This window comes from Myotis lucifugus, unplaced genomic scaffold (assembly GCF_000147115.1).
Source record: "Myotis lucifugus unplaced genomic scaffold, Myoluc2.0 scaffold_1, whole genome shotgun sequence".
Classification (NCBI taxonomy): domain Eukaryota; kingdom Metazoa; phylum Chordata; class Mammalia; order Chiroptera; family Vespertilionidae; genus Myotis; species Myotis lucifugus.
In genome coordinates, this window is record NW_005871049.1 from 31,610,034 (window position 1) to 31,636,436 (window position 26,403).

The 26,403-nt window shown below is 35.6% G+C and overlaps 1 protein-coding gene across 1 annotated transcript in view; it reads right to left on the minus strand.

Moving 5' to 3' along the window:
• Positions 1-26,403, minus strand: part of NEK1 (NIMA related kinase 1) — a 153,123-nt gene that overhangs the window by 102,935 nt on the left and 23,785 nt on the right. The window contains exons 5-11 of the mRNA XM_023752994.1: positions 21,759-21,842; positions 18,658-18,725; positions 18,443-18,529; positions 16,156-16,210; positions 13,663-13,863; positions 8,138-8,198; positions 1,534-1,685 (exon numbers count right to left, since the gene is read on the minus strand). Coding sequence (XP_023608762.1) covers positions 1,534-1,685; positions 8,138-8,198; positions 13,663-13,863; positions 16,156-16,210; positions 18,443-18,529; positions 18,658-18,725; positions 21,759-21,842 — 708 coding nt within the window. The remainder of the gene's footprint in view (positions 1-1,533; positions 1,686-8,137; positions 8,199-13,662; positions 13,864-16,155; positions 16,211-18,442; positions 18,530-18,657; positions 18,726-21,758; positions 21,843-26,403) is intronic.

The following is a 26,403-nucleotide window of genomic DNA, read 5'->3' on the forward strand; positions in this document are numbered from 1 at the left end:
TAACAGAGATGACTCAGTAGAGAGAAGAAATATGATGATGTATGAACAGAGCCCAAAGAAGGAAAATAATAATATAATAATATAATAATAATAATAATAATATACTAGTACACAAATTGCAGGGCTGACTACAACTGAGAACAGATCATGTAATAGAAACAAAAGCAGACTATTTCAAACAGATATGACTGACTGGCAGAAGTGATGTAGAAAAATTTTCTTCTAATGGCTTCTATTTTCTCAGTGAGATAAGAAGCAAGATCATTAGTCTGAAGTGAAAAACAAGGAGGTAAAGAAATTCATCATCTGGAAAATGGGAGAGTAAGTGGACTGAGGAAATATCATAGGGCAGCCAGAAGGTGCTCATTTGACATTGTTGGTTATAAATGTAAAGTGAACACAGCTACAATAGGGCAGGAGAGCTGAGATGGAATTTAAGCCAGAAGAGGAAAATATAAACTAGGAGGAAATGGGCAATGAAAAACTAACAAGTTCCACAGGTCCAAATAAGACAAAGACATTTTTGGAGGCAGTCTTTGAGGAATGCGCAGAAAACATAGGAGGTAATGGTCAGGGAGTGGGATGTTCATTGTTGCAACGACGGAATAGTTGCTACTATTAATATTATCAAATTTGATGGCATATTACAGATGAGAGTTCTGAGGTATGGTAGGAGACAAGACCATTCATTGAAAAAGAACAATCAAGAAAATAAAAGGCCATGCACTATTGAAACGGTCATCATTTTGGGATACTAAAATCATCAAGAGTGATGACAGTGAGTCAGGTATTAAACTCTTCCAAAAATGAGGGTCTGCAGATGACCCTAACATGGGGGGGGGGGGAGGTAAGCCGGTGATTTAGTCTAGTGGCAAAAGTGTCAGAGCTTGGGGAAGAGGTGAGGGGTTAGGAAGCAGGAAATAGTCTGGCAATGAGAAGGAAAACACCTCCCTCACCCCACCCTAGACTCAGCAGTAATAAGGGATTAGAAAGAAAGTAGTGACCAAGTAAAAGAGCTACACAACAGTGTGGTCAGAGACAAGCCAGACTTTAGAACAAGAGCAGTGAGGGCAATCTTTAAAAGATTAGAATACAGGAATTTTGCTGACAATGCAGTATAAGTGGGCTTTGTGGATATATTTATCTGCTTGTGAATTCTCAAATACAAAAATTTCCCAGATTTTTATCAAGTGCATCACAGATTTTTACTTGTTTTATACACACACACACACACACACACACACACAAATGGCTCTGCTTAGGTTGTTTAAAAAATTATTTCATTTATAATATCACTTTCTTTTTAACGTGCTAACTACTTTGGTTAATTTATCTACTTAATGTTTCTTTATGACTTCTGTTAAGTCCTCTTGGTTTTGGAAGACTGGTGAAGCAGAGCAACAACAATGTTCTTTAGTAACTAAATAAAAACAATCCTATGAATGTCAAGATAATGGAACTGAGCTGCAATAAAAAAAAAAAAGGTCAAAGTGATTTTTGTTACTAATGACACAGTTTGTAACACGATCATACCTGTTTATTTTTTTGGAGTGGCTTCTTTTCATGTAATTTTTTCTCTCCATATTTCTTATATGTTAAAGGCACTCCATATTTAGCAGCAGGCTTTGTAATTTGCTGAGCAGACACAACAGAAGCCAAGCTTTGTCCTGAGGCTGGTCTTTTAGCTACATGAAAAGATAAAAATAATTTTTCTAGAGTTCTATATGTTAATCTTTAATTTCAAAATTCTTCAAGATAGAACTTTTTCATTTTCATAGTCTAAATAGCATGTAGTTTGAAACTTTTCATTAAACATGTAATTCCTTAGCACACGTCAATGCCTTCATTATAACTATTTTTCTAAAGCCACTTTTTGAAAGAAGCAAAAGTCACACTCCTATAAGATGCTGAAATTTCTCATATAAAAAAAGTACATCCCTAAAATTGACTGTAGGTGATTACTGCACCTATCTGTGAATATTCTAGAAAGCACTGAACTGAACAGTATGTGAATTACATCTCAATAAAGCTGTTAAAGATAAATTTAAAAAGAACATTCGCCGTAACCGGTTTGGCTCAGTGGATAGAGCGTCGGCCTGCGGACTGAAAGGTCCCAGGTTCGATTCCGGTCAAGGGCATGTACCTTGGTTGCGGGCACATCCCCAGTACGGGGTGTGCAGGAGGCAGCTGATCGATGTTTCTCTCTTATCGATGTTTCTAACTCTCTCTTCCTCTCTGTAAAAAATCAATAAAATATATTAAAAAAAAAAAAAAGAACATTCACTGTTTTAGAAGTTACTTTCAAAAACAGAATATAAACTTCAAGAACTGTTAAACATTAATTCTATAGCTATGAGCAGCTTAATATTTTCTTCATATACAGTCTGAATGTCTATACTTACAGACTTACTGAAGAACACACACTTTAAAACAATTATTATATCTAAGGATCCCATGAAACAGGTACCTTTATGTACTCCTGGTGGGAATATAAAGTGGTCAAACTATCTAGAGAGCTATCTATGTTAAGAAGAATGTTTACTGAACTCTCCAAAAATTCATCTGAAATAAAAAAAAAAAAGACCCCGAATAGCTGCAACAATCCTGAGAAAAGAAGAACAAAGTAGGAGGGATCTCAATACCAGATATCAAGCTGTATTACAAAACCACTGTTCTCAAAACTGCCTGGTACTGGCACAAGAACAGATATATAGACCAATGGAATAGAATAGAGAACCCAGAAATCAACTCAAACCACTATGCTCTATTAATATTTGACAAAGGAGGCAAGAGCATACAATGGAGTCAAGCAGTCTCTTCAATAAGTGGTGTTGGGGAAATTGGACAGATACATGCAAAAAAATGAAACTAGGCCACCAACTTACACAAAAATAAACTAAAAATAGATAAAGGACTTAAACATGAGATGGGAAATCATAGAAATCTTAGAGGAATCCACAGGCAGCAAAATCTCAGACATATGCCAAAGCAATACAGCTGCTAGGGCAATGGAAACTAAAGAGAAAATAAACAAATGGGACTACATCAAAATAAAAAGCTTCTGCACAGCAAAAGAAACCGTCAACAAAACAACAAGAAAGCCCACTGCATGGGGAGAACATATTTGCCAATGTTATCTCCCATAAGGGTTCAATCTCCAACATTTATACATACAACTCAAAAGGAAGATAAACAACCCAATCAAAAAATGGGCAATGGATCTAAATAGATACTTTTCGAAAGAGGACATAAGGAAGGCCAAGAGACATATGAAAACATGCTCAAAGTCACTAATCATCCAAGAGATGCAAATCAAAACAACAATGAGGTACCATCTCACACCTGTCAGAGTGGCTATCATCAACAAATCAACAAATGACAAGTGCTGGCGAGGATGCAGAGAAAAAGGAACCCTCATACACTGCTGGTGGGAATGCAGACTGGTGCAGCCACTGTGGAAAACAGTATGACATTTCCTCAAAAAAATTAAAAATGGAACTCCCATTTGACCCAGTAATCCCACTTCTAGGAATATATCCCAAGAAACTAGAAACACCAATCAGAAAGGATATATACACCCCTATGTTCATAGCAGCACAATTTACCATAGCTAAGATTTGGAAACAGCCTAAGTTCCCAACAGCAGATGAGTGGTTTAAAAAAACGGTGGTACATCTACACAATGGAATACTACACTGCTGTAAAAAGGAAGGAACTCCTACCATTTGCAACAGCATGGATGGTCCTGGAGAGCATTATGCTAAGTGAAATAAGCCAGTCAGAGAAAGATAAATATCACATGATCTCACTCATTTATGGAATGAACAACATAAACTGATGAACAAAAACAGATCCAGAGACAGAGAAGCATCAATCAGATGCTCAAACCATAGAGGGAAGGTAGGGGAGGGTGGGGGTAAGGGAGGGATCAACCAAAGGACCTGTATGCATGCATATAAGCCGAAACAATGGACACAGACACCAGGGGGATGAGGGCATGAGGGAGGGGCAATGAGGGGATAAGGGCACATATGTAATACCTTAATCAATAAAGAAAGAAAAAAAAGGTTTATGAATTAATTTTAAAGAAATGGAGAAACAAAAATTTATACATAAGAATAAATCCTGCAGCATTATGTATTAAACTCTTACTGAAGCCTAGACAAGGTTCACTCTTAGGACAATGATACATTCAAGAAAAAGTTAAACTAAAGTAACTAAAAGAAAAGCCTACTATTTACATCTTTCAAAGATATTACAGGAGGTCAAAGAGTATAGTCTATATCAACAGCTTCCCCAAATCCTCTTTCCTCTATTTTCCACATCTATTAAGGTACCTCTCTGATCAAACTGCCCCACAGCCTAAATAGCAGCTTTCTTTCTGCTTCTTCCAGCCTGCTATCTCAGGATCTTATCATGTGATAAATCAATTTAAATCAATCTCTTCCAACAAGTAGTCTTCCTTTTTAGGAAGGGAATGGAGAAAAAAAATTAACCAGTAGTTCTCAATGAAATGCCACCAGTAAACTCAGTTCTTCAAAGAATATTTAGCTGTATTAGAAAATGATCATCATATAATATTATAATTTAAAAGAAACAAATCTTTGTTTATAACACAACCCCAATTTTCAATTGTTATACATGTATTATTATAGGAAAAAACAAATATAACAGTATGTGTTAAGATTCGAGGTTTTTGTTGTTGTTACTCCTCACCAGAGGATATTTTTTTCATTGATTTTTGTAGCAAGTGGAAGGGAGGGAGGATGGGGGAGAGAGAAACATTGATGTGAGAGAGACATCAATTAATTGCCTCCTGCACTCACCCAACCAGAGCCATGGATCAACCTGCAACCCAGGTCCGTATCCTTGACTGGGAATTGAACCTGCAACCCTTCTGGGCATAGGCTGACACTCTAAGCATTCAGCAACACCAGCCAGGGCAAGATTCAAGTTAATTTTTATTTTCTTCTTTTAATGTTTTATAAAGAACATATATTATTCAAATAACTTAAACTTTTATAAAAATAAAAAATAATATCCATTTGATCGGCAGTTTAGAGATTCATAAGTAAGTTGGGTTGAAGAGATGAGAAATATAGTATGCTAGCGTTAGGTTTTCCAAACACATACTCCAAATATATCCTGACAGGAGCTAGGAAATGTGGGGGAAAAAAATCTTCCTGTGAGAGTTCAACTGTAAAACTAATCCAGACCACAGATACACAAAGTCATAACACTGTAACCTGGCTACATGTATTAACATCGCCCAAGACATACTGGGTATGCCAGAAAAGGGGCCAGAGGCAGAAAAGCATAAAAATGAAGAGTCCCAAGAAACTATATGAATAGTCCCCATTCACTTTCTAGAGAAGAGAGAGAATTACTTATCTGATCTTTGAGCATTTCTCAGACTCAGATGGAGGCTACCAGTAGGATAAGGACTATAAGGAGTTGGAGCCCACCCAGTATTTATAGGCCCATCAGCAATACAACTCCTATTTTAGCCCCATGCTATTAAACAGTTCATCCATCCAACTGCTCTTACAACAAAATAACTTTCTAATTCCTACGCAGGCTTACCCATGTGGAAAGAATGTGCTGACATGGTGCATTTCTGGCCTTTGTGACAATGAGGCTTTTAATTAAGATTTGACTTCTCATAAGGCTTGACTTTGACTGCCAAGAGAGATGTGCTGATTTTGCCGTGTCTGTCCTTGTGAATTTTATTTAGAGTGAATTGACTTGCCAGGAACTGACAGTCTCTGCACACTGAGAGGATGAGTCAGGAGACTTTAAGGAGAGCTAAGTATAGCTGGCCTTCCTGAGGGCACCACCACACCACTTCCAGCTTATATGGACCCAGTTTCAGGATAATGCATTCATTTTTATTCATCTGCTCACACTCAAAATGGAGTAAAACAGGAAAAACATTGTTTGAAAAACAATGTACTCGCCCTGGCTGGTGGTGCTCAGTGGTTAGAGAGTTGGTCTTTGCAGGACACGGGTTCAATTCCTGGCCAAGGGCATGTACCTGGGTTTGATTCACCCGCCCCTGTCAGAGGAGTACAGGCAACCAATCAAGGTGTCTTTCTCACATTGATGGGGTTTTTCTCTCTCACTCTTTCTCTCTCTCTCTCTCTCTCTCTCTCTCTCTCCCCCTCCCTCCCTCCCTCCCTCCCTTCCACTATCTGGAAAAAAATATCCTTGGGTGAGGATTTACAAAAAAAAAGAAAAACAATATACTCTTCAAATCTTAAATAATGTCCACTGATTTTAGAAATCCATTCTGAAGTCATTCTATATGCAAAAAAATATTTTTCCTCTCACACAAATATATGCATATACATACGCATGGTATAAAAACCATACCCACAATGCTACAAATATTCTACTGTTGATGGCCACATTAAAAAAAATTATCCTTGATAAAGTACCTAACTTCACATTAATTTATTTTTTAAATTATAGGTTATAAAGTATTTCTCAAAGAAAAATATTTTACATAAAGAGGTAGGCACTTAGTTAAGACATTTTAATAACATTCTGTGACAACGTTCTCAGAATATCACCTAAGCATTTGATAAAGACTAAAAATTTCAAAACAGATGCCACTTGATATTTTATATTTTTCATTTAAAATATTTACTTTACATCCGTGGAATCTAGACCCGACTCCCACGAACAGTGAAACTTAACAAAAGGCCTGTGTACAGATGCATCACACCATGAGCTCCTCAGCCTCACTGCAGGCTTCCCTCAGTGTGGATGTGCTGCCTTAAAAAAACTCTATCTTATTAATGGAATGGAAAACCCATCACCGAATGACAACCAAAGAAGAAACAGAACTACCATTAAAGTGGTCATTAAAATAACTACTCCACCAAAGAACTTGTGTGCATATATGCACAGCCCATGAACACAGACAATAGTGTAGTCAAGGCCTGGGGTGGGGCTGGAACAGGGAGGAAAATAGGGGACATCTGTAATACTGTCAACAATAAAAATAAACTTAAAAAAATAATAATTAGTCTGCATTTAATGCATATTAACCAACTCAACAACAGTTTCAGTACAGTGTCTTAAAGCAGTTCTTGGTCATGAAATATAGCAAGGCATTGATCAGGCTTTATTTGCTTATCTACAGACATTTCTTAAACCCTGGGAACACCCTCGATGTCCTGGAAATTTTCAATACATCATCCATGGATGGCATTTCTTACAGCCCAGTGATTTGCAGTCATCATAGACTACTGTGCGTAGCTGGTGCTGCACACACACTGACAAAGGCAGACGGAAGTGGCCTACATTTATAGGGACTGACAGAAACACTCAGCGGAAAGTCATACCTGAGTGTGGTGATAATGTCAGGACACTGGACTTATACTGAGTATGACATTCAGAAAGCTAGGAGGCTGACAGTGCAGTACTAGCAGAATACCAAGTTATAAACTGACTCTTCATTTTTTCCTCCTCCACTATCATTTTATTAATTCTTTTTTTTTTTTTTTAAAGGTTTTTTTTTTTTTTTTTCATATATTTTATTGATTTTTTACAGAGAGGAAGGGAGAGAGATAGAGAGTTAGAAACATCGATGAGAGAGAAACATCGATCAGCCGCCTCCTGCACATCTCCTACTGGGGATGTGCCCGCAACCCATGTACATGCCCTTGACCGGAATCGAACCTGGGACCCTTCAGTCCGCAGGCCGATGCTCTATCCACTGAGCCAAACCGGCTTCGGCATAATTCTTTTAAAAAAAAATTTTATTTTTAGCTACAGTACAAGGAACAATATTATATTAGTTTCAGGAATACAATCTGGTGATTAGACATTTATATAATTTACAAAGTGATCACCCCAATAAATCTAATATCCACATTTATATCTAAGACAGATTTCATTTAACTAAGGCAGACAAAAAAATAAAAATTTTGTGATTAATTAATCAGAAGGTATTATATATTATCATATCATAATTTAAATATGCATTTCATCTGGATTAAGTTTATCTATAATTATACCAATTTATTGTGTCTACATATATCTCTAGTATAATTAGTGAATATTACTACTTAGTATAATTAGTATATTAATTATTGCAAACAGGTTAAAGGATTCATTAAATTTCATTTACCTGGTATAAGCTGCGCTCCACCTTTGGAAAATGTTTTTAGACAAAATTCTTCTGCAATAAGCTTAGATTGAAAGAGGGGGGAAAGTAAGAAAAGATTTTAACTTTAAAAAAAATACATTAATCACAATGCATTTTTTCCTTCCTCAATCACATAACCCATTCACCAAATTCCTCTTCTCACTGCCTCCCAAACTTACTAATTTATTTTTATTTCTCCAAACAAGCTTTCTTTCCAAATTAACCTAATGTACCACAAAGGCCCCACACACTGCTTGCTGTTCTATAGATCAGCAATTTAACACAACTACCTCCTATTTGAAATAACCTCTATATTCTATGTACACATATCCCTTATTTACTTCAAACTGATGATGTCTTTTCAATACATCATCCATGGATGGCATTTCTTACAGCCCAATGATTTGCAGTCATCTTAGACCACTGTGCATAGCTTCATTACCCCCTTCTCAGATTAACCTCTCAGTTATTTCAACTTAACTCTGAATCTTCTCAGCATCTCTAATAAGTTTTCACTCTTATCAATATATAACTGTAAACATTATTGGATAATATTTAAATATTCCAACAAAATTTAACAAGTGCCTCTCTCTCTCTCTCCTCTCTCTCTCTCCTCTCTCTTCCTCTTCCTCTCTCTCTCTCTCTCTCTCTCTCTCTCTCTCTTTTGTTTTGTTAATCCTCACTTGAGGATATTTTTTCTTTTTTTCCTTCTTCTTTTTTTTCCCTAAAGCCAGAGGCTTATTGATTTATTTTTATTTTTATAATCCTCACCCAAGGATATTTTCTATTGTTTTTTAGAGAAAATGGGGGGGGGGGGTGGGGAAAGAGAGAGAGACATCGATTGATTGCCTCCTGCACAGGCCCTGACCAGGGCCAGGGATCAAGCCTGCTACCAAGGTACATGCCCTTGACCAGAATTGAACCTGGGACCCTTCAGTCCATGGGCCAACGCTCTATCCATTAAGCCAAACTGGCTAGGGCCAGAGGATATTTTTTCCATTGGTTTTTAGAGAAAATGGAAGAGAGAAGGGAGAGAGGGAGGGAGGAAGGAAGAGGAGGAAAGAAAGAGAGGGAGGGGGAGGAAGAGAAGGAGGGAGGAAGGAAAAGAGAGAAAGAAACATCAATGTGAGAGACACACACTGAATGGTTGCCTATTGAACCTGCAACCCAGGTACGTGCCCTTGACTGGGAATCAAACGTGAAACCTTTTGGTGTGCAGGCTGACGCTCTAACCACTGAACAACATCCAACACCAGCCAGGGCAACAAGTGTCTCTTTTTACTATTTACTAAAATATTCTATGAATATTTTATGAACATATTTTGGGAAGCAAAAATTATTAGTATTGCCTGCAAGTAATTTTCTCCCCCTTACTACATTTGTTCCCCTCTTTAAGTTCAAACTATTACACCAACAAAGATTTAATTCAATTTAAGTCTGCTCTTTTGTCTTACTGGGTGGGGAAGCAAGTTATGAATGTTGGTGGAAAAAATATTCCTACAGTGGCAGTGGACCTGAAGCACCAACAGGCAAAAGCTGTAACTGAGATGGTCGTCTTTTCCAGCAAGGATCCCCTAAAGCAGTTCTCAAAGTCTCATACCAGCAGAGTCAGCATCACCAGGAAAGTATTAAGTATGCACATTCTCAGGCTCCACTTCTGAACATGCTTTACCAACTCCAGGCTGCTCCCTATTGGGTAATTTCTTCCATTGTTTGAATTTGAGTCTTTCTTTTCCACAGTGTGAATGCAAATATGAATTGAGAGATGGGCATGTAGACTCCAAGAAGATTCTGGAATCACTATGCTGTGCTGTCCAATAGAACTGCTACCCATATGTAGCTATTTGGATTAAAATTTTAAATAAACGTAATTTGAAATTCAGCTCCTTAGTCACACCAGTCACATTTTAAATGCTCAATAAGCACATATGTCTAGTGGCTACAAAGTCGGATAATGCAGATACAAAACACTTCATCATCACCAAAGGTGATGGACAGCACTCAATGGAGTACCCAGTGAACCAGAGCTTATTCATGATTTGTCAAGCCACACCCAGGAAGAAGTTTCTAGAGTGTGCAAGACTGAGAAGTAGTGATACTGAAAATAATAGTTCATAAGTTGCAGTAAAGTTCATAACTTGTTTGAAAGTTAAAGCCTTAAAAAATGTATCACACACTTTCTCACTAGAATACTGAACAAGTGATATTACAGTCATGTATCATAATGTTTTTGTTTCCCTCAACAACAGACTGCATATATGACGGTGATTACCATTTAGCCTAGTTGTGCAGTAGGTTATATAACCTAGGTTTGTGTACTCAATGATGTTCACACAATGACAAAATTGCCTTAACAATGCATTTCTCAGAACATACGTCAGTGGTTAGCGACACACAATTGTACAGCAGAAAATAAGTCTGAAGAACAAAAGATAAAAGTTTTCATAAAGAATGAAATCTCAGTGGTGCTTAAATAGCAACAGGGAGCTAAGTATATACTAAACATGTAATGTCAAATACTCCATTTGTTAATAATCATAATCTGTCCTTTTTTCTTTCCATATTATAAGTTCTACATAAATCAGGGCCGACTATTTCCTTTTATTTCTGGCGACTTGAATTCCAGTGCTTCAGCCTTAAGACTGTATGTCCTAACTGCTGGTATTGGGGGAAAGAAACCTTAGCAAGATTAAATGAAGTCATTCTTTCTTCTTTAGTACTTGCCAAAAAAAACAAAAAATAGTACATTGCATCATAAAACTGCCCTTGAAAATGTTATTGATAACAAAGAAGTCTCATAAATGACACCCACATTTCAGAGACTGTTTCTGTATCTTATACAAGACAATTTTAACTTTCAAGTTTTAATTGGCTTTCTTGCTTACTAATGCGTTCTCCTGGTAGTAATAAATCCACATCTCTGTTTTCTGAAGAGTGTTTGTTCACAGTGATGTTCTGTTAAGCCAGAATATATATGACACTTCCCTCACCTCTCAAAAGCATATAAAAGTAATAAAACTATGATTTTGCTAGATGTCTAATTACAGAAGAGTTTAATAGTGATCACTTAAATTGACAAATAGCACACAAAACATGTAATGTAGAATAATTCCAGTTTCAGGTGATCATACTAATAACTTATGCTAACTGATTTGCTATAAATTTTTCTAAGTCCTGTCAGAGTAAAATTCAATTCAACTTAACAAATATTTATTATGTACCTATATGCAAGTACTACAGGAAATATAAATCAATAATCTATTATACATATGTGACCAAAGAACAATGAACAAGTAGAAATGTTGTTGCCAGGCACTAGTGATTGAAAGATGGGGAATAATTGGTTAATGGGTAGAAAGTTTGCTCTATAAGGGAAAAGAGATATGGTGCTAGATGGTGATGATGGCTGCACAGCACTATGAACATATTTAATACCACTGAACTGTGCATATAAACATAGTTAAGATAATAAATTTTATGTTATGTATATTTTACCACAGTAAAAAAAATTGGAAAACAAAATAAACCCAAGAGACAGAGAAATGATTCTGTTCTATTGTGATTTATAATAAGAAATACAACCCGGCCAGGTGATTGGAATGTTGTCCTGTGCACCAAAAGGCTACAAGTTCAATTCCCAGTTAGGGCACATACCTAGGTTATGGGTTTGATCCCTAGTCAGGGCGCATACAAGAGACAACTGATCTACGTTTCTCTCTCCCTCTCTCTCCAAAATCATTAAAATACCCTTGGATGAGGATTAAAAATACATACACACACACACACACACACACACACACACACACACATATACTAGAGGCCCAGTGCACAAATTCATGCACCAGTGGGGTCCCTCGGCCTGGCCTGCGGGATCAGGCCAAAACTGGCTCTCTGACATCCCCCAAGGGGTCCTGGATTGCCAGAGGGCAAGGCCAGGCTGAGGGACCCCACCGGTCACGATCAGGGCCAGAGAGGGACACCGGAGGTTGGCCAACTGGGGAGGGACCATAGGAGGGCTCCAGGGCATGTCCAGCCAGTCTTGCTCAGTCCTGATCGGCCGTACCCTAGCAGCAAGCTAACCTACCAGTCGAAGCGTCTTCCCCCTAGTGGTCAGTGCACATCATAGGGACTGGTCGACCGGCTGACTGTCTGCCCTCTGGTGGTCAGTGCACGTCATAGTGAATGGTTGAGAGGCCTTAGCATAGCAATAGCATATTACGCTTTAATTGGTTGAATGGACAACTGGATGAGTGGACACTTAGCATATTAGGCTTTTATTATATAGGATGAGCTTCATCCAGTTCCTGGCACATACTAGTAGTTCCTAAAAGCTCAGAATTTCCTAACTGTAAAGTGTGCAATGGTGTCTTTTGTTATTTATCACAGGCACCCTTCACCACACCTGAATTTTAGTTAATAAAGTAACCATAAGGCCTGGCTGGTGTAGCTCAATGACTGAGCATCAACCTATGAACCAGAAGGTCACGGTTTGATTCCCGGTCAGGGTACATGCCTGGATTTCGGGCTTAATCCCCAGTGTGGGGCATGCAAGAGGCAGCCAATCAATGATTCCCTCTCATCATTGATGTTTCTAACTCTTTCTCCCTTTTCTCTGAAAGCAATAAAAATATATATATTTTTTAAAAGTGACTTTAAGGATGGAGGCTGGTTGACAGAGAAACACACCAAGTGATTAGAAGGTTGGATTTTTAGTCCCACTCTCCCCTCCAGGAGAGCGGGGCTGGAGGTCGAATCACTCACTAAGGGCCTATGATTTCATCAATCATGCCTCCGTTATGAAACCTCCATAAAAAATTCAAATTTGGACTGGTTTGGAGAACTTCTAGGTTGGTGAACATGCCAGGAGGGTGGTATACCCCAGATCCACAGAGACAGAAGCTCCTGCACTCTGACCCTGATGAACCTTACCCTATATATTTCTTCCTCTGACTATTCATCTGTACTCTTCTAATGTCCTTTATAATAAACTGGTAAATGTTTCTCTGCATTCTGTGAGCTGCTCTAGCTGATTAATTGAACCCAAGAAGGGGTTGTGGGAACCTCTGATTGGTCAGAAGCACAAGTGACAACCTGGACTTGCAGTAACTTAAGAGGGGCAGTCTTGTGGGACTGAGGGATCTGAAGCTATCTCCAGGTGTAGTGTCAGAACTAAGCTGAATTGTAGGATACCAGCTGGTATCACAGAATTGCCTGGTGTGGGAAAACAACCACATATGTGGTGATCAGAAGCTAAGGATTAAGTGTTAAGAGGAGACACAGAACGAATGTGCTCCCTCCTAGAGACTGACTGAAAAGCAGACAGGGAGGAGAAGTTACACAGGAATGGAAAGAAAGGTGGCCCCAGAGCTGTTTGAAAAAGCACTTCATTCCCCTCCCCCCACCCCCAGGTTCTGATGTGTTTGCTCTCCTCAAAACCGAGGAGGGCATGTTCTACTTAAGCACCATAACCCTACTGTTCAATTTTAATTCTACAGTAAAAAACATACCTGAGGTGAGAGAAACTTTTCGATGCGTTTGGCTATAAAACCTTTCTCCAATATGGAGTTGACTGATGGTCTATCCCTAGGATTTCTTTTAAATAACTGAGAGAGCAAACAGCGGAGATCATAAGAATAATGCAAAGACACAGGTGGAAAAGATCCAGATATTATCTTCAGTACCAGGTTTTTCATATTGCCAGCTTCAAACTAAATTTAAAAAAATAAATTAACATACATAACACACACATACATTGAAAATGGGAATATCAACAATGATAATAGTTCATCTCCTAACAATATAGAACAGAAATACAGTCCTCTTCCAAATATTTTAACCACATACGTTCTCTAGGGCAAGGTTCACTTGGTTATTTATAAATATATTTAAAAGAGAATATCAGTCCTCATAATATGTCATAACTTGCTATAAGAATTTTAGTTAGCCCTGACCGGTTTGGCTCAGTGGATGGAGCGTCGGCCTGCGGACTCAAAGGTCCCAGGTTCGATTCCGGTCAAGGGCATGTACCTTGGTTGCGGGCACATACCCAGTGGGGAGTGTGCAGGAGGCAGCTGATCGATGTTTCTCTCTCATTGATGTTTCTAACTCTCTATCCCTCTCCCTTCCTCTCTGTGAAAAATCAATAAAATAAAAAAAGAGTTTTAGTTATTGGAAACACTAAGAGATGGGAATATAAGTAATAATTAAATACTTTATAAAAACATAATAATAATAAAGATGAAAACCAACCAACCAACCTGGTGGTCTTCATTTAAGACCTGCCTTCCTGTGCTCCTATTGTAGTAACTAAAACAAGACATCAATTATAGAACTAAAATATTTTGGAGAAATATAATAAAGTACTAATTAGTTTCCTTTTAAACACTGCTCATTATTTTTAAGTGTGTTATGTTCCCAAAAGCCATGCAATCAACAATGCAGCAAATATTCCAAAGTCATATCAATGGGAATACTATACATTTTAGTATTAAGCACAATATAAGCTCTAACTGAAATTTAAAAAAATAGAGTGGGCAGTTTAAAATCTTAAGACGATTTCATTTGGAGTGTAAGTAAAATTAAGCTTTGATATCTCGGCTAAAATAGTATAGAATATAAAACATGGTATAAATTAGGCACTGGTGATTATGCCAATTATAACATAGTTCTGTTAAATGTTAAATTCTCTTAGCACATTTAAAATATGTCCTTCAGTTGATTAAAAATTTGAATACAATTCAATTGTATAGAAGTATTTATGTACATAAGAAATCCTAAATGCAAAAAGACTTGTTACTCTAGCTCTTCACTACAATGAATTTTTATCTATCTCTCAACTGACAAACTCTTCATAAATAAAGGTAAGAGAATTACTTAATTTCATGTGTCCACTTAAGAGCAAACAATTCCAAAATACAGAAGCAATGTTGACAGTTAAATGTAGATGAAGCAATGGTAACAGGTAAATGTAAAAATATTCTGATTTAGACTTAAAATGACTGCCACAGAAAAACTAACCCATTCTTCTACATACAGATCTAATAATGACCATCCCATATCACTTTGGCAGTCTCTAATTTTTTCCTTAATAAACAAAAACAAAACCAAAGCATTACAGTAGGAGAGTATGCAAACATAATAAAAAAAAAGAGAGAGAAAAATACTCAAAGAATATTAGGAAATAAAAACAGGCTATAAAACTGCTTATACAATATAACTAAACTTTTCAGGAAAAAAAAAACAACTCACTCTATAGATTAGTCTAGAATAAACCTAAAAGGAAATGATAAAATATTACAAGTAGTCATTACTGGTTGAAAAAATTGCTTTTGGTATTTATTCACTTCTTCATACTTTTTATGTATTTTCTTTTAAGTTTTCTGTAATGAAAACACTCTACTGTTTAAACAATGGGGGAAGAATTTTTAAAAAACAAATTCTGAAATGGAAAGTGATTAAAAATCAACCTATTTAAGACAAGAACTTCCCCTTTTTGGTGTGGTATGTGCCATGTCAAAGAGTCTCAAAAGTGAAAATTTTAAAAACTCTGGATCAAAAGGTATTTAAATATATTTAAAAATCCCTTTATAAGTATGTTGAAAATGTTCCCTAGATGATTTCAATTCCAAACACAAATAATGTGGTTGTTTTGATAAAAACTGCTAAAATGAAACATATACAATTTGTTAAGCTAAAATATCAAATTCATATGTGAATTTAACTTTAAAAGTACAGCAAATTTATTTCTATCTTTAGAAATAATTTTTCAGAAAATGTATGATATATTTATTATAAGAACAAATATATAACATGAAGTATATAATATATGCATACATATTAAGGGAAAATAAATTAAAATTTATACTTAAGAGAATTTGAGAAGTTTAAAGAAGACAAAGAAGAATTTCTAGTACAAAAGGGTCATCTGAAAGATGGCATATAATTATTTAAAAAATATTATAGTCACTTTTTGACACAATATTTCAGAAAGTTGTACTTACTGCATGTTTAAGCGTGCACAACTCATAAAGGACACATCCCAGAGCCCAAATGTCACTAGGAAACAGAAGAATGACATATTTTTTGTAAGTTTCAGATTTTACTTAAAATTTTTTTCACTTTAAGAAAACACCAGCATGAAAATGCTGTGCAAAAATATGTTCCATTAACACTACGGTGTCGGGTGAATTTCCCGCCAAAATACCATACCAAATGATGAAAACAGCTATCCCAGATTAGAGAAATTTAGTATTTAAAAAAAACAAAATTGGTAAATGTTATGAATATTCTATTGTTACTTTATTTCAATTCAAATGCTTTATTCAACTATTTGCAATATGGTACATCTATACAATGGAGTACTATGCAGCTGTAAAAAAAGAAAGAACTCTTACCATTTGCAACAGCATGGATGGACCTAGAGAGCATTATGCTAAGCAAAATAAGCCAGATCTCACTCATACGTGGAATCTAATGATCAACATAAACTAATGAACAAAAATAGACCCAGAGACATAGAAACATCGAACAGACTGTCAAACCTCAGAGGGAAGGCAGGGGAGAGTGGAGGGGGGGAAGAGATCAACCAATGAACTCATATGCGTATATGCATAATCCAAGGACACAGACAGTGGGTGGTGAAGGCTTGGAGAGGGAGAGGGGAGGAGAGGGCAATGCGAGAAAAAAAGGAACATACTTTCAAAAATAAAGATTTATTTTAAAAATACCATGACTTCTAAAAATATTAAAGTAGAACACTACTTACTACTTTAGTAAACATGAAGAAAATATTAATTTACTAAAATTATATCTCAAACCTGAGAACCATCTGAAACATTAGGTAAGAGTAAATATATTAATTTATTTTACTCTTAAAGACTTAGTTACACTATCTTCTTTACATATGATCTCTTTTCTTTTCTTTAAAAATATATTTTGTGTGTGTGTGTTAGCTGTTGTCATTTTAAAAAATAATTTTTTATTGTTCAAAGTATTACATATGCCCCTTTTCTCCCCCCTTCCAGCGCACCCCTCCACCCCCGCTTTCCCTCTGAGATTCCACACTCTATCCCATGCTTCCATGTCTCTGGATCCACTCTGTTCATCAGTTTATTTTGTTACTTAGATTTATTGATTTCAGAGAGAAAAGGAGAGGGAGAGAGATAGAAACATCAATGATGAGAGAGAATCATTGGTCGGCTGCCTCCTGCATGCCTCCTACTGGGGATCAAACCCGCAACCTGGGTTTGTACCCTTGACCGGAATCAAACCTGGGACCCTTCAGTCTGCAGGCCGACGCTCTATCCACTGAGCCAAACCGGTTAGGGCAAATCCATTCTTAATTGAAAGAATGATGTTTCTTACAGTTGACTTATCCACAGGACAGCGAAATAACATTAAAATGTAAAATTACTTTAGTTCAAATACTGTTATCCTTTAGAATATTCACTAATAATATATTCAATGGACTAGACTTATTGTAACAAAAGTTTATTTAAAAAATACATTGGTAGGATGATGTTCTCAGTCTCTATGCTCAAGTTTGAAATAGAGCTTCCTCCTCATCCTCAAAAAAAAGATGGGGGAGAGGGAGGACAGATAGCAATAATACATGCGTTATTGCCAGCTATCGATTTTTACCTTTTAGCTTCTATGAGCACTTTCAAAATTAACATCAATGCTTTTCGGTTATTATTTTTCTATTGGAAAGACAGAGAGAAAATAAAGGGTAATTGGAATTCAGGGGCAGAATTTCTTTTTCCATCTAGTACATTTACAGTCTGGTAACCACAGCACAACTCAGTAATTAGAAAATTTGAGGTTGGAAGCCAGATGCCTGGGACTTTGAAGTTACTTTATATCGCTCTGCATTTGAATTCCTTATAAGGAAAGGAGGAATGACTAATACATACAATACACAAGGTTACTGTGAAGATTAACAGTTAATCACAGAAAGCATACAAAACAGTGCCCTTCATAGAGAAAATGTTCAATAAATATTAACTATTATAATTCAGTAGGAAGTTACTATTACAAAGAGAAAGACCAAAGAAAGCCCTCTATTTCCAAATATAATTTCAATAATAAACTGATTCTTTCTATAGTTCCTTTAGCAAGATAGTGAAATAGCTTCTCTACAATTCCCCTCATCATATATTTTTTAAAAGTCTGTGTATATATATTTACATATGTATATTAGTGATTTTAGAATATTCTTAAGGCTAATAAATATAGTATAATAGATATAGTTAAAGGAAATATACATAATATAGTAAGTATTTTAAATACCTTTTATTATTGTAAGGTTTGTTTTCACAGATTTCAGGTGACAAGTAGTACGGGGTCCCTATGCAAGTTCGAGCCAGTTCTACAGTACTAGAACAAAAAAAGAATTATTGGAGAAGCTTAAGGTACTCAAAGATATAAATTATCACATATACATCACCATGAATTTAAACTTCACTAAAGACATATCAAAACCAAGTTTAAAACTGATATATTACCTATTTAGAACTCTAGCAATTCCAAAATCTCCAAGTTGTATTGTCCCATCTTTGGTTAAAAATATGTTCTATAAAAGTGAGAAAAAAAACCCAGAATTATTATTACAGTTCAGTTCTGAGTCAACTTTTTTCATAAAAATGGAGTTTAAAAAATGCTAGGCTAACTCGACATCCACATGCAAAAGAATGAAAGTACACCCCTATCTTATATACAAAAATTAACTCAAAATGGACTCTAGACCTAATATAAGAATTTAAACTCTATAACTCCTAGAAGAAAATACAGAAGTAAATCTTCACTGGGCTAGGCAACAATTTCTTAGATATGACACCACCAACTGAAGCAAAAAAGAAAAATAGAAACTGGATTTCATCAAAATTTTAAAAATTATTGTGCATCAAAGAACACCATCAAAAAAAGAGATAGCCCACAGAACTGGAAAAAATATTTGCAAATCCTATATCTGACAAGGAATTTGTATCCAGAATAAAAACGTTTACAATTCAACAGCAACAATAAAAGACAAATAACTCAATTTTAAAATAGGCAAAGGTACATATTATATGAATCCATTTACATAATATGTCCCCAATAAGCAAATCCATAGAGACAGAAAGTAGATTAGTCGTTTCCAAGATCTACGTGGAGTAGGGATAGGGAGTGATTGCTAACAGGTACAGGGTTTCTTTTTGGAGTGATAAAAAAATCTTCAGGAATTAGAAAGTGGTGATGATTTCACAATTCTGTGAATATACTAAAAATCATTGAACTATACACTTTAAGTGGGTAGATTTTATGGAATATAAAATGTATCTCATTAGAGCTTTAAAAATTGAATCCCAACCTCCCCCTCTGTCAACTGTCTAAAACTTCTAAGTAGCCTACTAGTAAATGTAACAAATTAATCCTAAAATTTTCCAAAAATGGGGGCTGGGGGGTGAGGGGCAGGCAAAATAAGTGAAGTGGATTAAGAGATACAAACTTACAGTAATAAAGTAAGTCATGGGTTGTAATGTACAGCATAGGGAAATAGTAATATTTTAATAACTATATGGTGACAGATGCTAACTAAACTTATTGCGATCTTTTTGAAATGTATATATCAAATCATTATGATGTACACCTGAAACTAATAGGATAGTGTATGTTAATTTTTTTTAAAAAAAGTGCAGATCCCTGGGCATCATCCAAAAAAAAAAAAAAAGGTAAAACTATCTGTAGAAATAGATTAAAATTTTTTAAAATTTCCAATAATTTACCCATTTTGCATTTATAAATACAGAACTCCAATACATTTATAAATACAGAACTCCAATACTCTATCAAACAGTGAAGTCAAGATTTTGTGGGATAACATGAATTAAAAACCCATCTTTATCAGTCAGGAGACTTGAATCAGGCACATGCTCAAAGCCAAGATGACACAAACGGGGGTTAACAAGGATGGAGTAAAATGGGATGAAATGGGACTAGGTGGCAGAGGGCTGGGGGACAGAAAAGGTGAACTTCCACCACAGTTTATCTTCTTCCCACTATGCATCTTGTGGCTATTAGGCTATAAAGAAGCTGCAGGCCTGAGGTAAGAAGACAGACACTCAGCCCTGACACAGGAAACAAACTTCCTCTGTACTCCCCTTTCTGAGAACTAAGAGAGCTTAAGTGAGACAACCATGGAACCTCTATGCAAAGATGAGTGAGCTGTGGGGACAAGCCACACATATGAAGCCATACATATAATGCAAAGAAAACTAGCCCCCCCAAATCATCAGAACATAAATTCACTCTAGATATAATTAATTTAAAAAAACAGTCCAACAAAAAATTTAAAATAAAATGTTTAGAAATTTCAGAGATAAATGATGAAGGGATAAATATCATTTAAAAAGAACAAGACATTATGAAATAAGAACCAATCAGAATGTGAAATTCCATTTTCAACCTTGCAGAGAAAAAAATTATTATTAAAAAAATAGATGAGAGCCCTGGCAGGGTAGCTCAGTTGGTTAGAGCACTGTCCCAATATGTCAAGTTTGCATGCTCAATCCTCAGTCAGGGCACATACAAGAATCAACCAATGAATGCATAAATAAGAGGAACAACAAATCAATCTCTCTCTCTCTCCCTCTCTCTCCCTCCCTCCCTTCCTCTCTTTCTCAAATCAATAAATATAAAAAAGTTTTTTAAAAAGTAGATGAGCCCTGGCCGGTTTGGCTCAGTGGATAGAGCGTCAGCCTGCGGACTGGAGGGTTCCAGGTTCCATTCTGGTCAAGAGCATGTACCTTGGTTGCGGGCACATCCCCAGTACGAGGTGTGCAGGAGGCAGCTGATCGATGTTTCTCTCTCATCAATGTTTCTAATTCTCTATCCCTCTCCCTTCCTCTCTGTAAAAATCAATAAAATATGTTTTTTAAAAAGTAGATGAGATAAGCACTAGTTTACACAAAATTAAAAAGGTAGGTTGATGAAATTGACCTATAAAATGGAACAGAGAGACAAAGAGATAAAATATGAAAACAAGATACTTGGAGGGATAGATTAAGAAGCTCCACCATGTCTAGAAAAAAATCCCGAAGAGAACCTTGAAGATAGTAACAGACAAATAATATTTGAAAAAATATAGCTAAACATTTTCCAAAACATTTCCTGAGAAATACACTTTCTCAGAGCGAAATTACACAGCATAATGAATAAAAGCTGACCCTCATCAATGCGTAACACTGAAATTTCATAACAGGGATGGAGAGAATATCCTAAAATCTTCCAGAGAGAAGAAAGAAGGGTAAGAATGATGGCTTTAAATTCCTAAACAGCAACTAGAAGTCAAGTGACACGTGAGCGATATCTTCAAAATTCTATAAGGAAACAATTTCCAATCTAGAAATTTATATCCTATTGTCATTGCCTTCCACACATGCATTTTTTAAAATATTTTTCTGTTATAATGAGAAAGCAAACCAAGATATAGAAAGATATAGGAAGTAGGCAGGAGGTCTAACACAAGATAGACCAGATTGGATTGGGTTCAAAAATTTTGGATCAAGACAATGCTGGTTCCATGTCCATATCCATTCAGAAGTTACTAGTAACACAATAAACATACCTGTGATTTTATGTCTCGATGAAGAATTTTTCTATCATGTACATGTTTCAGGGCCAAACATATCTGTACAAACCAGTCCAAAATCTAGAGGGGTAAAATGAGAGCTGTCATTTCTTTTAAGTTTTACATTTCACAGTGTTCTTTTCTTGACCACTAAAAGGATTCAGGAATGAGTTCAAGGAACTAAGTCCTTTAAAAAATGTAGCTATAATTTATTTTTAATTTGTAGTAACTAACATTACATAGGTATTGAAGCCAATAGACACATTAAAGTTAGGCACATACTAACTTTAAAATGTAAGAGACTGCTACTGATGAATGTCAGAATATGGAAAGAAATTTCTAGAGAGCAATAAAAATAGAAATAATTTGTATTTTATTATAGTATGATAGGTGACTTCTGTTTTTACGTTTATTTTTTTCTATAATGCTTTCTTTGACATAAAAATCATAAGAGGAAAAAAATCAGGCTGAAAAGTTGGACAACATCTCTTGCTTTTTTTCTCTCCCCACATTTCCCATACATAAACACATTCTGGAGTCAGCCACTTGAAAGCAAAAAGGTTTAATTTATTCCTCAGACCTAATACTCAAATAATTCCAAGCAGATGGCATTTTGAAACTATACACACACACACACACACACACAATAATAGAAGAATACATAGGTTCTTTGATTGAAACAGGACTTTCAAATCATGACACAAAACCCACATATCACAAGAAATAAGGATGACAAAGTTGATTCTATAAAATTTAAAGCTTCTGCATAACAAAAGATATAATCAAGCATAACAATCATATGAATCTGCAGCATAATTGAAAGACTGCTAATTCTCTAATATGTACAAGTTCTTTCAAATCACAGAAAAATACTGGCAGCCAAAATAAGAAGTGGACCAAAGACTAGAAAGGCAAATGACTGGGGGAAAATAGCCAATAAACACATACACAAAATACTAACCTTCCTCCAAATTAAAAAAAAAAAAATTTTAAAACAAAATACTAACTGAACTTGACAAAAATGAAATAATATACAATGTTGGTTAGAATGTGGGGAAATAGGTCTTTGCATACCCTATTTGTGGTAACGTTAATTACAGTCATTTTGCAAAGTATGTAAAAATTTTATATTCACATACCATATGAAAGAACAAATTGCAATTTCAAATTTATCCTACAGATATAGTGTTACAAATACAAAAGGATGTGTACAAGGATGTTTACTCCAGCACTGTTTGTCAAAACAAAAAAATATAAATAACCTAAATGCCCTTCAATGGACCTGGTTAAATATATTTGATAACACTACACTAGAAATGCTATGCAGCCACTGAAAAGAATGAAGTATGTCTATGTACACTGTTAAGTGAAAAAAAGAAAGTTGCAGAGCATACTCCTATTTTTTAAAAGTATATTTATGTATATTATATACCTGAACTTTATATAGTTGTATATAAGTGTTGTGGTGTGTGTAAGAATGAAAGAAAGAATAAAGGAAGGAGAGCTACCAATTAGGTAACAATATTTATATCAGGGGAAAATTTTAGAAAATAGATTAACATGCTTCCTATCTGTTCAGTATTTTTTAAAAGAACAAATATTACATTAAAATAACCTAAAATTAATTTTTAAAATTAATTTTCTTAAAAAGCAAGCCTCTCAGTTCAGTTCAACAGATAATTACTAAGGACCACACAAATTTTTAAATTCCTTTCCATATTCACATATTCACATAAGGCACTGTAAGAAGAAAAATGAAATACAGTACTCTCAACTTTAAGGAGTTCATGTGGTGGCAGAAATATAAACAAATACCTTAATAAAATGCACAAACTTTGTAACTGCAATAAGTACACACAGAGCGCAATTAATTCAACCATGAGGGATCAAGAACAAGTACAAAAAGATGAAAATTAAGCAGTGCTGAGTCTTACTGTTATGCAGCCTCCCTGTAGAGCAGAAACACATCTAGAAATGACCTATGCCTCAATTTAAAGATACGGTTTTTCATTAACATATCTCCCATACCTGTACTCCTTTATAACTTTACAAAAGTGTTCAGCAGCAATGATATACCTAATAGGCCAAAGTCAGTCCATGGGGATTACATTTTCTATCCTAGTTATAATACTCTAATTTGGATTTGCACCAGCTTAACTTCAATAACATGAAAATTCTGCTCCTTTACATTTCTATCCCACTCCTTTATGTCACAAAATTATACCTTTATACAATTTTATTTTTCTGTGTTCAGAAACTGAATTGTTACCTGATTGGTAGCTCTCCTTCCTTTATTCTTTCTTTATTTTCTTTTTTAAAAGCATTAGATTCTCAAATTATGTAGAAAACAAAATGTGGAGTACAAACCAGTTGTAATACTAGCTTTGGGGTGCATAATTGCTTTTTAAAAAATGCATTACTCTTAAATTATGTAGAAAAATGTATTGCAAAATATTAGCTTTTATAATTGCTTACGTATTTACCTTTACTGAGATCAATTTCTTCATATGATTCCAAGTCACTGTCTAGTGTTTTATCATTTCAATCTGCAAGATTCCCTTTAGCATTTCTTTCAATTCAAGTTCAGCAATAACGAATAACCACAGCTTTTGTTTATCTGGGGATGTCTTAATTTCCCCCTCATTTCAAAAGACCATTTTGCCAGATATAGAATTCTTGGTTGACAATTTTTCTTTTAGAACTTGAGTACATCAGCCCAAGTCTTTTGGTCTCCAAAGATTCTAAGAAGAAATCTGCTAACAATCTTACCAGAGCTCTGTTACATATAATGAGTCACTTCTTTCTTTGTCTTTGCCTTTTAACAGTTTAATCATAATGTCTTGGTGTAAGTCTGTTTGACTTCAACCAACTTGAGAGTTTTTGCTGAGCTTCCTAGATGTTTATAGTCATGTACAGTGTATTCCAACAAATTTTGGAAGTTTTTAGCCATTAATTCTTCAAATGTTCTCTCTGACCCTTTCTTTCTCTCTCCTCTTTACAGGACTCCCATAATGCATATGTTGGTCTACTAGATGATGTTCTATAGGTTCCTTATGGTCTGTGCACTTTTCTTCCATATTTTTGAAAAAGTTCCTCAGATTAAATAATTTCCACTGTCATAGCTTCAATTCACCAATTCTTTCCACCTGCTCAAATCCACCTTTGAATCCCTCTAATAAATTTTTTATTTCAGTTATTGTATTTTTCAGCTCTGGAATTTTTTGTTTCTTTTTAAATTTTCCCTTTATTAATATAACCATTTTATTTATACACTGCTTTCCTGACTTTCTCCATGTCTTCCTTTAGTTCTCTGAGCATCTTTAAGACAGTTACCATCAGGTCTTTTTCAGGGACAGTTTTCTTTATTTTCTTTTCTTTGAATAAACCATACTGTCTTGTCTGTTTACCTTGTTAGTCTTTTGTACGTGTTCAGCCATTAATTCTTCAAATGTTCTTTCAAATGTTGTTGAAAACTAGTCATTTGAATCTAATAATGGGGTAACTATGGAAAGAAAATTCTCCTCCTTCCCCAGTGCTTGTTGTTTTGAATTTCTGTTTGTTTTTAAATTGTAATTTGCTATCTCTGAGCTGAGGATCAGCCTGAGGTATAAACTTAAAATCTTCTCAGGTCTTTCCTAAGCCTGCATCCTCCTCTACATATGCATGGTGACCTTCTAATTCCCCTTGTATACGTAGTTGTTTTTGAAAGTCCTAGTTTGTAATATCTGACTCCCCAAAAAGGAAAAGAAAGAGAAGAAGCAAGAAATAAAAGGGTATGGCCCTTTAAATCCCTTAGCGTTACTTCAGCCAGAAGGGATGGGACTTGTTATAATGGGGGTGAGGTGAGGGTGAGGGGACAAAACAATAATAGCTGCCTACCTCTACCTCTTTGTCTATCCTTGAAGATCAGAAGTAGCTATCAATGATCAATCAGAGCACAGATCCCTAGTATTCGGAAGTCAGGGACCTTTTTGCCCAGCATGCAAGTTGCTCCTGAAATGCTGCATGGCTAGTTGCCTTGGGACTGAGAGATGGAGAATGAACAGCTGCTACTACAAAGCTAAGAGCTGAAGTTACCTTGGAAGTTGCAAACCTTCAATAGACTCCAGAGATCCAAAACAGTTACATCAAACAGGTTCTGCCACTGTAACTGTATTAGTGGGGAGATAGATTCCTGGTGCTTCCTACTCTGCCATCTTCCCAGAATCCTCTCCATCTGCCTTTATTTTCTGAAATATGCTGTTACTTTGCCCTATCTTAATCAAGTGACCAAATCTCTGACAACTCTTTAGATTTTTGCCTTCCCAAGTTTAGATCCTAAATTTAGGAAAAAATAAAAATTTGAGGTTATCTCTCACTATATAAAAATTAGCTCAGTGTTGTTATAAGAGCTGCATGGGAAGACTTGGTTAACGTAACAATTACTAGCTGACAAGTAGAACAAGGACTCAAAACCAAATCTTCTTACTCCCAAGTTCTATGTTCTGTATACTAGGTTTAATTGTGGAAGAGGAGATAAGTAAAGCTTGAGAATTATGACATTACCTTACTTAGTAATTAAAATATAAGTCGATCTCACCTTACCATATTTTAAAGTTGCTACTAAGAATCTAAAAGTCCCCACATGTACAGTATTATCAAT